The sequence below is a fragment of the Vigna umbellata genome, chromosome 9 (assembly GCF_029865625.1).
Source record: "Vigna umbellata cultivar VRB3 chromosome 9, Vumbellata_1.0, whole genome shotgun sequence".
Classification (NCBI taxonomy): domain Eukaryota; kingdom Viridiplantae; phylum Streptophyta; class Magnoliopsida; order Fabales; family Fabaceae; genus Vigna; species Vigna umbellata.
Genome location: NC_142173.1, coordinates 2,844,839 through 2,857,594, shown reverse-complemented (window position 1 = coordinate 2,857,594; position 12,756 = coordinate 2,844,839). Strand labels below are relative to the sequence as shown.

Genomic DNA, 12,756 nt, shown 5'->3' with positions numbered 1-12,756 from the left:
GGAAAGATTGGACAATTAAGCACAATTCCCTAATCAAATGTAGTACAAAAAGCTAAGTGAATAGTATAAAAATATTGATTCATCAAAATAGACCACAATTAGTCTTTTGCACTCTTGGGCAAAATTAAGACGCAAATCAAGGAACAGTTCAGAGGACATCAGAGGAGTGACACATCCTCAGCACGTAGAAACACAAAGACTGACAAGAAAATAAACATATTTACACAATCCTCAAGGATTCTGGACAAAGAAAAGGAGTAGACAACATCCAACAGACAAAGAATTAAAGAAATCAAATATTCATGGTAATCATCCAAACAACTCCAGACATGGCAAAATAATAAATCACTTGAAGAGGTGAATCAAAAGTAACAAAACCTCACAGAAGCACTATCATTGTTTCTCTCAAGTGTCTAGGGTAAACAATGTCAACTCAATGCACTCAAGAATGCAAACAACAAACAGACTTGGCAAGCCTCTATTATCAACACCCAAAACATATGCATCTTCAAATCAAAAGGTCTTTTCATGGTTGTAATGGGGCCAAGGACAATGGAGGATATAGTATGGATGAGAAGGTACAAACCAAAAAGAATAGAGGAGCAATGGGGAACAAGTGAAAAAATAATTAAATCACACCCAAAATCTCTAAATCAATCCTCTTCTTGACTCCATTATTCTAAATTTTTTATTTTTCTCATTTTTTCTATTTTTTCTTTCTTTTCTTGTCTTGTCTCTAATGGTTTGTCGCGATCCATACAAATTTGATGTGCAATAAAAATGAAGTATAGACTAGAAAGTGACTCCTAGGTTGTCTCTCAAGGACCAAACCATGGTTTAGGAATTAGGTGTAACATGTAGTGGGGGGTTTGAAAGTGTTTTTGCAAGGAAAATTAAACTAAACTAAAACTGGAAGTTAAACATAACTAAACAGAACCGAAAGCATTGAAATAAATGTGCAAGACAGTAAAGTCGAACGGTGTTCTTCACAAGGCCGAACGGCCCTATTCACAAGGCCGAACGGTTCTAGCAACAAGGGTGTTAGACCGATCGGCTTTGGTCACAGGCCGAACGGTTCTGACGAAGAGACTGATCGGTGTTAAAACAGTAACCAAATGGAAATGCAAATGGGCCGAGCTGTATTAAGTAAACAAGTTAAAACCGATCGGTCTGAATGTAGTGACCGATCGGTAGGTTTGAAAGGTGTCCGAATGGAAATGGGATGAAAACTAAATAAATGCACATGACAACGCCGAACGGTAAAAGTGAAATTGAACAGCACAAATAAAAGCAGAACGGTCATAAAGAAGGATCGAACGGTAAACATAAGCAAGGACGAAAAAGACGTTCGATCCGGACAGATCGAACGGTAAACGGTAATTCACTGAATACTGAAACAGTAAATGTGCAAAATTGAAATGTGAACGGAATTAAATGCAACTAAACTGGGAAACGAGCACAAAAGCAACATAAAATCCAAAAACGAAAATCACACCAGAACATAAACCAAAAGATGAAAATGGAACGAGAACATTAAACAGAAACGCGAATGTAAGTGTTGGAACGAAAAAGGAATAGTTAAAACTGGATTGTAGTAGTCAACAGCAAAGAGGATGAAGATGAACAGTAAAATGTAGAGAACGTAAATGAACATGAAACTTGAGTAGTAATGAACAGTAAAAGACCGAATGCATAGCAGAAATGACTAAATTAGTAGTAGAAAACCGATTGGCAGCAACAAGTGAATAGTAAATGCAGGAACAATTTCAACTCTTAAATTGCACTGTAAACAAGACTCAATACATGGAAATAAAAAAAGAAACAAAACCTAAACCTTGCCAAAGGGGGAGGAAAAAGAAGATGCTCCCCCAAGAACAGAAATGTAAGTGGCGGCGGGGAGACTTGAAGAGAAATCTGCTTTTAGGGCTTGATATAACTCAAAAGACCAAAATGCCCTCTTAAAGGGTTTGTCCTACAAAATGACCTACAATTGGGCCCAAAGTCCTAAAGTTTGACCCAATGACATTCTAAAACGAAATTAAACTCTAATACTGAAGTGGTCACCCTCTTGAAGTCCCAAAATGTGCTTCCAATATTGCTGCTGAGTTACTTTGGTTACTGCATCTGACCGTTCGGTCCTTAAGGGCTCGGACCGATCAATTAAGCATTATTATGCAGGTTCACGAACTGGTGCACGGTCAATACAAGACCGTTCAGTAGTTATCGACAGACCGTTCAGTGTAGCCATGCAGACTAGTTCAGGGAAACTCATGCATTAAGGCTATCTCGTACGGTTCAACAGTTGAGCTTGGGTTTCATAGACCGTTCGGTCATACATTCTCTCACCGTCCGACATTGGCGTTCTACAAATTGTTCGGTGCTCGACCATTTAGTGCAGCTTTCACCATTCGGTATGGGTTTTCACAAACCATTTGGTATATGCGTCCACATACCGTTCGTTTCTGTGATGCTCAGCCATTCGGTGCAGCTCTAGCTGACCGTTCGGTTTTGTAGTGCTCGGTCAAGACATTCGCTCAAGACTCCATCAGACCGCTCGGTCACGACTTCGTCAGACCGCTCGGTCAAAACATTTGTCAGACCGCTCGATCAAATAGTATCTAACCGTTCGATCCTAGCTGTGTCAGACCGTACGGCGCGGTGCAGTATGTTCAAACCTTTTGTCAACCTTTCAAACAATGACTTTCTTGCAAATAATGATTGAAATAATTAAGCCTAGATAATTTACATTAATGAAAATAAGAATTAGTCTTGAAATTAAGTCCAAATAGTGAAAATGAGACAATAATGGAGAATTAACCACAATTCACTAATACAATTGGGTGCGAAAAGCTAAGTGAATAGTAGAAAATAATGACTCATCAAAATAGACCACACTTAGTCTTTTGCACTCTTGGGAAAAATCAAGACGCAGAACAAGGAACAATTCTAAATAGATTAAGAGAGTGACATAATCTTTAGGAAACAAAAAGAAAGACACCAAAGACACAAAGCAGATATATACACAATCCTCAATGATTCTGGAAAAAGAAAAGGAGTAGACAACATCCAACACATAGATAATCAGAGGAAACAGATACTGATGGTAGTCATCCAAGCAATCCCAAAACATGGCAACATAATCAATAAGCTCAAGAGGTGAATCCAAAGCAACAGAACCTCACAGATGAACTATCACTGTTTCTCTCAAGTGTATAAGGTAAGCAATATCAACTCAATGCACTCAAGAAAGCAAACACGAACAGACTTGGCAAGTCTCTAATATCAACACCCAAAACATATGCATGTTCAAATCAAAAGGTCTTTTATGGATAAAATGGGGCCAAGGACAAGGGAGGATAACATATGGATGAGAAGTTATAAACCAAAAGAAATAGAGGAGCAATGAGGAACAAGTGTAAACACAGTCAAATCACACCCAAACTTCTAATTCAATCCTCTTCTTGACTTCATTATTCACACAAATTTCTATTTTTTTCTCATTTTCCTCTATTTTGTTTTTCTTCTCATCTTGTCTCTTTTCTTTTCTCTCTTTTTAGAACACAATTATAAGAGACAAGATACACATCATATATGCAAAAACAAAAAAAGAAGAGGAACCAACTAGCCAATTCATCAGAATCCCCAAGGAGACCACACTTATTCCTAAAACACTGCCAAAGCTCCAAAATTCCCTAAGGTTAAGGTAAACATGGTTTTTCACTTAGGGCTAGTGTAGGAGCTTAAAAACAAAGAAATAGGGAAAGCATAGACTCAAAGGGGTTATCAAAGGATCAAAACAAGGTAAGCTTATTTGGCTAGAGAGGCTCAAGAACAAAATTTCCTTTATCACTTCCAAACATGCATATCCATCAAGAATTATAAAAACAGTCAAGCCAAGGCATATGTGCAAGCAATCAAGAGATACATCACACAAGAAAGAACATAAAGTGGCTCAAATATCACACAGGGTATTTGTCACAATCAAATCAACCTCTCAAACATCATAATCATCTTCCCAAGCAAAGAAAAGCAAGAATTTCAAACCATAAGTATCAATCAAGTGGAGTGAAAGACGAGTCTATAACTTAAACAAAATCGAGGAATGAAGAGAATCATTTGAAACTGTACACAAGACACGACAAAAACAACCTAGAAAAGAAAAACTTTAATAAAGAAAACAAAAATTAACAAAGAAAAATCAGAATCTCCCCCAATAGACCACACTTAAACTACACAATGTCCTCAGTGTGTCATAAGCATAAGATCATAAATCAGAACAGTGAAAAGATCATGGACAAGTGCAATAATAGGGAAAGGGGGAGAAGGGAAAAGAAAACTCCCCTGGTCATGGTTAAAGTTGCCAATTTTGGACTATCAGGGAGATGTCTTCCACCATTGGATCCAACAATTAAGTTTTAAGGAGGAATTGCTTCATCCTCAAAATTTGATCAAGTAAGGACATATCCTCCACAGTTGGATCTAAGAAGAAGTGATTGTTGATGAGCGGGTTCGACCAGTGCCTATTGATCTTCAAGTTGTTTTGTAGGCTCGCACCTTTGTCTTCCACCGTGGGTGTTTGCTGGTAAAATTCATGTGTACCTCCTGCAATAAGGTTAGTGAATGGTGGCTCCAAATAATCTATAAGTAGTGGTACAACACCCAATCCCAATGGATCAGACTGAACCTCAAATATACTCTCAGAACATGAATCAATTTCAAATTTACAAGTAATATCAAGCACAGGCTTAGATTCATGTTCAGTGCATGGAGAATAAACATTCATATGTGATAGCAATAAGTGGTTCTCATCATGTAGAGAGGGAGATTAAAAACATTATCATCAACAATATAATCATCAACATACCTATCAACAGCGTAATCACGAATAGCACAATCATCAACAGAATAATCAATTTGAGGTATGTTTACCTCCATTTCCCTAAAGATTGGTAAAGTGGTGGAAGATGAAAATGGTCTACCTGGCTCAAAATTGCTGCTTATACCTTCCTGTCCTTTAAAATCTTCATCAGTCTCCTCAAGTGTAAGAGTGGGGACATAAGAGGGTGGGAAAGTAGGTGGCGCAGAAGTAAGCTCATGACTCTGCTCCCCATCTCCTATGTGGATGACACTGACATCATCAGGAATCTAAACAGTATGAAATGGTGATTCCTCTAAATCTTGAGATTCTTCTTGATTGAGCCGAGTGTCCATCTGCCCCATCTGATTGCTCAAACTCTGAATGATAGCTCTTGTTTCCTATTGAAACTCCATGTTCTCTTGTTGGAACTGAAGATTCTGCATGGTCATCTGCTCCAATAACTCCTTCAATGTAAGCTCAGAAGTAGAAGGTTGAGGAGCTATTTCGGCAGGCTCATGAAGCTGCAGCTCTATGGTTGTTGGACTGGTGGAGGCATACAAGTGGTCTTGAATGATGGTTTTTGATATTGATGTTGTGGGGTACCATACCATTCTGTGTTAGGATCGTTCCACCCAGGATCTTTGCTGTAACCATACTGCACATGGAAGAATTTGTCTAGAAAGATGCTCAAGATCTTTCCAACTGGTGACAGATCCTGGAGGAAGACAATGTTCCCAATCCTTTGTTGCTCCTTGTAATGAGTGAGAAAATGCCCTTAAGAAAATGTGATCATCCAGGACATCTGGAGGTTTCATTGCAGAGCAAATGAGATTAAATTCCTCCAAATGTTTATGTCGGCATTGACCTGCAAAACCATGAAACTGGGGCTACAAATGTATCATTCCAGTGTTGAAAACGCAACGAACATCCTCCTCATCAAGTGGAACCGGCTCCCAAGGAGCACTCTCAGGAGTTAGAGGATGAGTCATATTGTTCTCAACATAGAAATCAGCATAATATACATGAGAACTAAACTCAGAGTTAGATGCACCAGGTGTAGTATGAACAAAATATGGAGCACTGGATACGGAAGGAGAATCATAATCATAGGCACAGGCAAAAAAAGCACTATGCTCATAATCAAAATAGGTAGACATGGAAAAAGAAGGGGGAAAGGAAGAATGAAATGAAAATATGCAACTAAAGCTATCTAAATGCAACACACAATACAACACACACAAAATAGAACATCACACTCACAACACAAGACAAATCACAACACACATTAACACAACAAAAGACCTAAGACCAAACCGTTGGTCCCTGGCAAAGGCACCAAAATTTGATGGAGGTTGCACCCGATACAAATTTGATGTGCATTAAAAATGGAGTATAGTGCTAGGAAGTGACTCCTAGGTCGTCTCTCAAGGACCAAATGTGGTTCGAGTCTTAGGACAAACACGTAGTGGGGGGGTTTGGAAGTATTTTTGCAAGGAAAATTAAACTAAATTAGAACTGGAAATTAAAGACAACCAAACAAAATGGAAAGTATTAAGGTTAATGAAATCAGAAAACCGAATGGTTCTAACAACAAGTCTTAAAACCGAACGGTGCTATGAAAGGCCCGAACGGTCTAAAGCAGTGACCGAACAATGGGAGGTAAATTGAATAGTAGAAGTAAAAGCCGAACGGTCCTAACGATGGACTGAATGGTAAACATAAGCAAAGACGTAGGCCAAACTGAATCAAAGCAACAAAATGAAAACGAATTAAAACACAATACAGTCGAACGATATTAACCAAGACCGAATGGAAACGAGATTGAAAACTAAACAATTGAATGCAAAGAAAGCCGAACGGTCTCTAACAATGAAGCATGTTAGAGACCGAACGGTATTAAAATGCAGAAACAATATAACGCGCAGAATTGAAACGTGAACAGAATTAAATGCAGTTGAACTAGAAAACAAGCACAAAAGCAACACAACATCCAGAAACGAAAATCACACTAGAACATAAACCAAAGGGTGAAAATGGAACGAGAACACTAAACAGAAACGTGAATGTAATTGCTGGAACGAAAAAGGAATAGTAAAAACTAGATTGCAGTGGTGAACAGTAAAGAGGATGAAGATGAACAGTAAAATGCAAAAAACGTAGCAATGCTGGAACGTTAATGGAAGAACAAGAAAATGGATTCGAAAATGAGAGCAAGAAATGAAATTACAAATGCACTTGGAAACACAAACGATTCATTGCAAAGAAAGGTAAAAAGAACAAAACCTAAACCTCCCCAAAGGGGAGGAGGAAGAAGACGCTCCCAAGAATAAAACGTAAAAGTGGCGGTTGTGAGAGAGTTGAGAATTCTGATTTTAGGGTTTTTATATAACACAAAAGACCAAAACGCCCTCCTAATGGGCTTGTCCTACAAAATGACCTAAAATTGGGCCCAAAGTCCTAAAGTTTGACCCAATCACCTTCTAAAACGAAATTAAACTACACCATTGACGTGCCCATCCTCTTGAAGTCCCAAAATGTGCTTCCAACACTGTTGTTGACTACTACATCAAACCATTCGGTAATTAAGGTCTCAAATCGTTCGTTCATTCAACAATGCACTTCAAGCTCGTACTGTGACTGCTCGGTGTAGGAATTATCAGATATTGTTCGATTCAAAGAAGCACATGCACTAAGGCTTTACCGTTCGGTACAGTAGTGCTTGGTCATTCCTTGCAGGCTCATTCTTTCAAGTATTCAACAGACCATTCGGTATAACCACTGCTCATTCCTTGGAGGCTTAGGAACTGATTGGTGCAAACTTCATCAAACTATTCGGTCATCAAGCTCTGCATGTTTCTCTGACAATTCGGTCAAGCCTTCAGAAGACCGTTAGGTCAAGGCTTTAGCAGACCATACGGTGCAGGTATTCAGCAAACCGTACGGCCACAAGACTACAGTTGATTATCGTTCGATCATGTCTTTCACAGACCGCTCGGTCATGTTTCCAAGACCGTTCGTTAACGGACCATTCGGACAAGCCTTCAGAAGACCGGAAAGACCCTATTCAGCAGATCCTTACTGAACCTTTCAATAGTGATTGTCCTGCACAAAATGACTGAAATAATTAAGCCCAAATAATTCAAATTAATTAAATAAGAATTATTCTTGAAATTAAGACCAAATAGTGAAAATGAGATAAACATGGAGAATTAAACACAATTTACTAACACAATATGGTGCGAAAAACTAAGTTAGTAGTAGAAAATAATGACTCATCAGTGCACAACTCCTTCAGAAATTTTGCATATCTAGGAATCTGCTTGATGACATCTAGTAGAGGTATGTTCACCTCAGCCTTCCTGAAGGTTTCAAATATCTCCTTATCCACCTCTTCCATATTTTTTCTTTGAATTACTTTAGGAGGAAATGGAAGAGGGATAGGTCGGTGTTGTTGCTCATACTTGTTGTTTAACCCCTTATGTTTTCACTATGTTGACTTTTGGTGATAGGAGTTGACTTAGTGTATGACTGGGGGCAATCCTGGGCAAATACCACCCTTTAATCCTGAAATTGATAGGACCTTTCATAGATTACCTAGGCATAATAGGAATTTGTCTTTAGAGTCTGTCCCACCATTTGAGTCTATACCATTAGAGTCTCATCCATTTGAGTCTATACCATTAGAGTCTCATTAGTCTACTTTTGCATCCACTGTTCCTTATTTTGTGCATTTTGCATCCGCTTCATCTGTTGCATCTGAGAACAATTCTCATTCTGAATCTGTTCCTTATTTTCACTTCCCTTCTTATCACATATTTCCACATCAAATTCTTTTAACAAAAGTACCCATCTAATCAATCGTGGCTTGGAATCCGTCTTGGTTAGGAAGTACTTTATAGCTGCATGGTCAGTGTAGATAATCACTTTAGACCCAATGAGATAAGGTCTAAATTTCTCCAAGGCATACACAACAATAAGAAATTCTTTCTATGTAGTGGCATAATTCAACTGGGCTTTATTCAAAACCTTGCTTGCATAATAAATAGTGTGAAATACCTTCTCTCTTCTCTGGCCAAGAACAACACTTATGGTATAATTATTGGCATCACACAACAGCTCAAAATCTTGATTCCAATAAGGAGCTACAATTACTAGAGCATAAATCAATTTTGTTTTTAAAACATCAAATGCCTTAAGGCACTCATCATTCATCACAAATGGTATGTCCTTAATAAGGAGGTTGCTTAGTGGTTTGGAAATATTTGAAAAGTCTTCGATGAATCTTCTATAAAAACCAGCATGACCCAAAAAAAGCTTCTGATTCCCTTCATATTGGTTGGTGGTAGGAGTTTTTCAATAACTTCCACTTTGGTTCTATCAACCTCAATTCCCCTAGAAGAAATTTTATGACACAAAACAATACCTTCTGTTACCATAAAGCGACATTTTTCCAATTGAGAACAAGATTGGATTGGGTGCATCTCTTAAGTACAACATCCAGGTTAGACAAACACTCATGAAAGGAACTGCCAGACACTGAAAAATCATCCATAAAGACCTCGATGCATTTTTCTATTAAGTCTGCAAAGACTGCCTGCATACACCTCTGAAAAGTAGTTTGAGCATCATATAACCCAAGCGACATTTTTTTGTAAGCAAATACTCCAAATGGGTAAGTAAAGGCTGTCTTCTCCTTGTCCTTTGGATCTACCACAATTTGATTATATCCAGAATATCCATCTAGAAAACAATAGAAAGCCTGACCTGCCAATCTCTCCAGCATCTGATCCATGAAAGGAAGGGGAAAGTGATCCTTCCTAGTAGGATTGTTCAACTTTCTATAGTCAATACGCATCCTCCATCCAGTAACAATCCTTGTAGGTATGAGCTCATTTTTATCATTATAAATAACTGTCATCCCACCTTTTGTTTGGTACCACCTGTACTGGGCTTACCCATGCATTGTTAGAAATAGGATAAATAATACCAGCCTCAAGTAACTTTAGCACTTCATTTCTCACCTCTTCCTTCATCACTGGATTTAAACTTTTATGTGGTTGAGCAACTGGTTTGTAATCATCCTCCATAAATATTTTGTGCATGCAATACGTCGGACATTTGCCTTTGAGATCTGAAATTGACCATCCAATAGTTCCTATGTTGTCCTTTGATATCTACACCAATTTTTTTCTTCTTTGGGATAGAGAGAATTACTGATGATAACTGGTTTATTCCCACCTTCTTCTAAGAACGCATACTTCAAGTGTGGTGGTAACATCTTCAGCTCCAATTTGCTTTCCTTGACATTTTCTTCTGTGTTGATCTCTTCCATCTTATGCAAAGGGACTTCTTTCAACTCTTTCAAATCATCCAAGCACTCATCAATCAATTCTTCTTCTTTCTCATTCAATTATTCACAAGTGTCAACTAGTATCTCCTCCAAAAGAGGAGTATCACTTGCTTTCTTTTCTTGTATCATGCAAATTTCATCAAGAATGTCAAGATGGAAACACTCCTTGTCATCCTTTGGGTGAGACATGGCTTCAAAAACATCAAAATTTACTTCTTTATCTTGCACTCTCACCTTCAATTTGCCATTTTCTACATCAATCAACACTCTTGCAGTCTTCATAAAAGGTCTCCCAAGAATAAGAGGCACATTTACGTCCTCCTCCATCTCCCTGATAACAAAGTCCACAAGAAGCAGAAATTTGTCTAGCTTCACAATCACATCTTCACCTACGCCATAAGGATATTTCACAGATCTATCTACTAGTTGAAGAGTCATTCGAGTAGGCTTGAGTTCCAAACTTTCAATCTTTTCAAACATGGAGAGCGGCATGAGATTGATACTGGCTCCCAAATCAATTAGTGCCTTTCCAACATAGATATTCCCTATAGTGCAAGGAATTGTGAAGCTTCCTAGATCTTTCAACTTGGGAGGTAGAAGCTTTTGTATGATAGCACTGTAGTTTCCTTGAACTTCAATGGTTTCCTCTTCAATGTACTTCCTTTTCTTAGTGAGGATCTCCTTCAGAAATTTAGCATATGTAGGCATTTGTTGAGAGACTTCGGAGAAAGGTATGTTAATCTCCAATTTCTTGAAAATCTCCATGAACGCTCAAACTGTTTTTCTTTCTCCTTCCTAGAATAATTATTTGGGTAAGGAAGGGGCTTTTCATATAATTCTTTTTGTTTTCTCTCATTCTCTTCCTCTCTTTTTTTTCTTCTCTTCCCTCTCTTTTTCTTTTCTGTTCTCTCACTCTCTTCTTTTTCTTTCTCTTCTTCATCTTTTTCTTTTTCACTCAACCTTTCTTTTTCATTTCTCTCTATTTTTCTCTCATCTAAGTTTCTGCCACTTCTGGTAACAACAACTTTGCACTCCTCTTTGGGGTTTACTTTCATATTACCCCCAAACACATCCAACTTCTGAATTATGTGACAGAGATGCCTCTTTATCCTTCTGAATGCTGCTTTAGTGCTTTTATGATGAGAATCAGATGTCTACATCAACTGTTGAAGTGTGTCATCCATCTTAGCCATTCTTTCTGATAGAGAGGGTTGTTGCTGCCATTGTTGTTATCCGGCAGCTAGTCCATATTGACCTTCTCCCATATTTGAGTGAAGTTTCTACCCGTGGTTGAAATTACCTTGTCTGAATTGCATCCTGTAAGCAATAGACACAAAAACCATAGAAAATACTGTTAACACAAATTAAAAATAAGACACAAAAATAAAAATAAAAATTAAAGTCAAAGTTAATCAAGAATCACACAAATAGAATAGTTTAAACTGTGAGTCCCCGACAACGGCGCCAAAAACTTGTTGATAAATCGGCAAGTGTACCGAATCGCACAAGTAATATAAAATGTTAAGACCAAGTATCGTGTCCCAAAGGACTCTTGGCACTAGACAGTTGTGTGATAACTCGATTAATTAAGACTTAAAGAAAACGAGATTATTGGTTTCAGATGGAAAGAGAGAAAATTAAATATGAATGCAGTTTGATCAACAGCATAAAAGCACAGTGATGAACGAATGTTGTTTAGTATGAGATGAGTATGTTGTTGGGGTTAGATTTTACCAAGTTTCCTCTCATGTATGTAAGAATTCTTCTTTATGTATTAATGTTAACGTCACTCACTAAATCACTTAAACCCGATCCCTCGGCGAAATAAATCTATCCTTAATCACAAGTTCATGCAATTCCTAGCATTCCTAGTAATTAATTGTGAAGATCAAGAGCTTTAAGATGACCAAGACTCATACCCTCATCCCTGAGAAATATTACTCTTGGGAGTAATTCAACAAGAACATGAATTCTAAGGAACCTCCCGACACTCATGCAATTCATACATCATGCTATGAATGAGTTAAACAAAGCATGTAATAATCACAGATGAATCACTCTAACTATTAATGCAAAAGCATATATTATTAATGATCAATTCAAATACATGAGAGTTCACAAGGTTACATCATCCCCCAACAATAAATAGAGTTTAGTTCACGATAGACATGGTGAAACTAGATGAACAATGGAGAAGAATGAGATAGAAAAACCTTAAAAGTAGAAGATGGAAGCTCCCGCATCCAAATCCGCCTCTAGAGGGTGAAAGAGTGTGATGTTGTGCTTCTCAAGCCATAAATACAAAACATAGGACTTCTGAGTCCTTTAAATAGAGCGAAGATAGAACAGAAACAAGGCCTAGGCCCGTGTCGCTGGCGCTCAAGCGCTCCACTTATGGCGCCCGGGCGGTGAGCGGTGGTTAAGCCTCAAAGATGGCGCCCAAGCTTCGTGCTTCTGGCACTCAAGCGCCCTAAAAGGGCCGCCCGGGCGGTGAGCGACACTCTTCTGCGCTTAAGCCTCCAAACGGAGCGCCCAAGCTTCGAGCATT

The 12,756-nt window shown here is 38.3% G+C and overlaps 1 protein-coding gene across 1 annotated transcript; it reads right to left on the bottom strand.

Moving 5' to 3' along the window:
- Nucleotides 1-10,268: 10,268 nt before the first annotated feature.
- Nucleotides 10,269-10,973, bottom strand: LOC124840182 (uncharacterized). Its single transcript, XM_047316198.2, has one exon. The coding sequence runs from the start codon at nt 10,971-10,973 to the stop codon at nt 10,269-10,271; it is 705 nt and encodes a 234-aa protein (XP_047172154.2).
- Nucleotides 10,974-12,756: the final 1,783 nt, after the last annotated feature.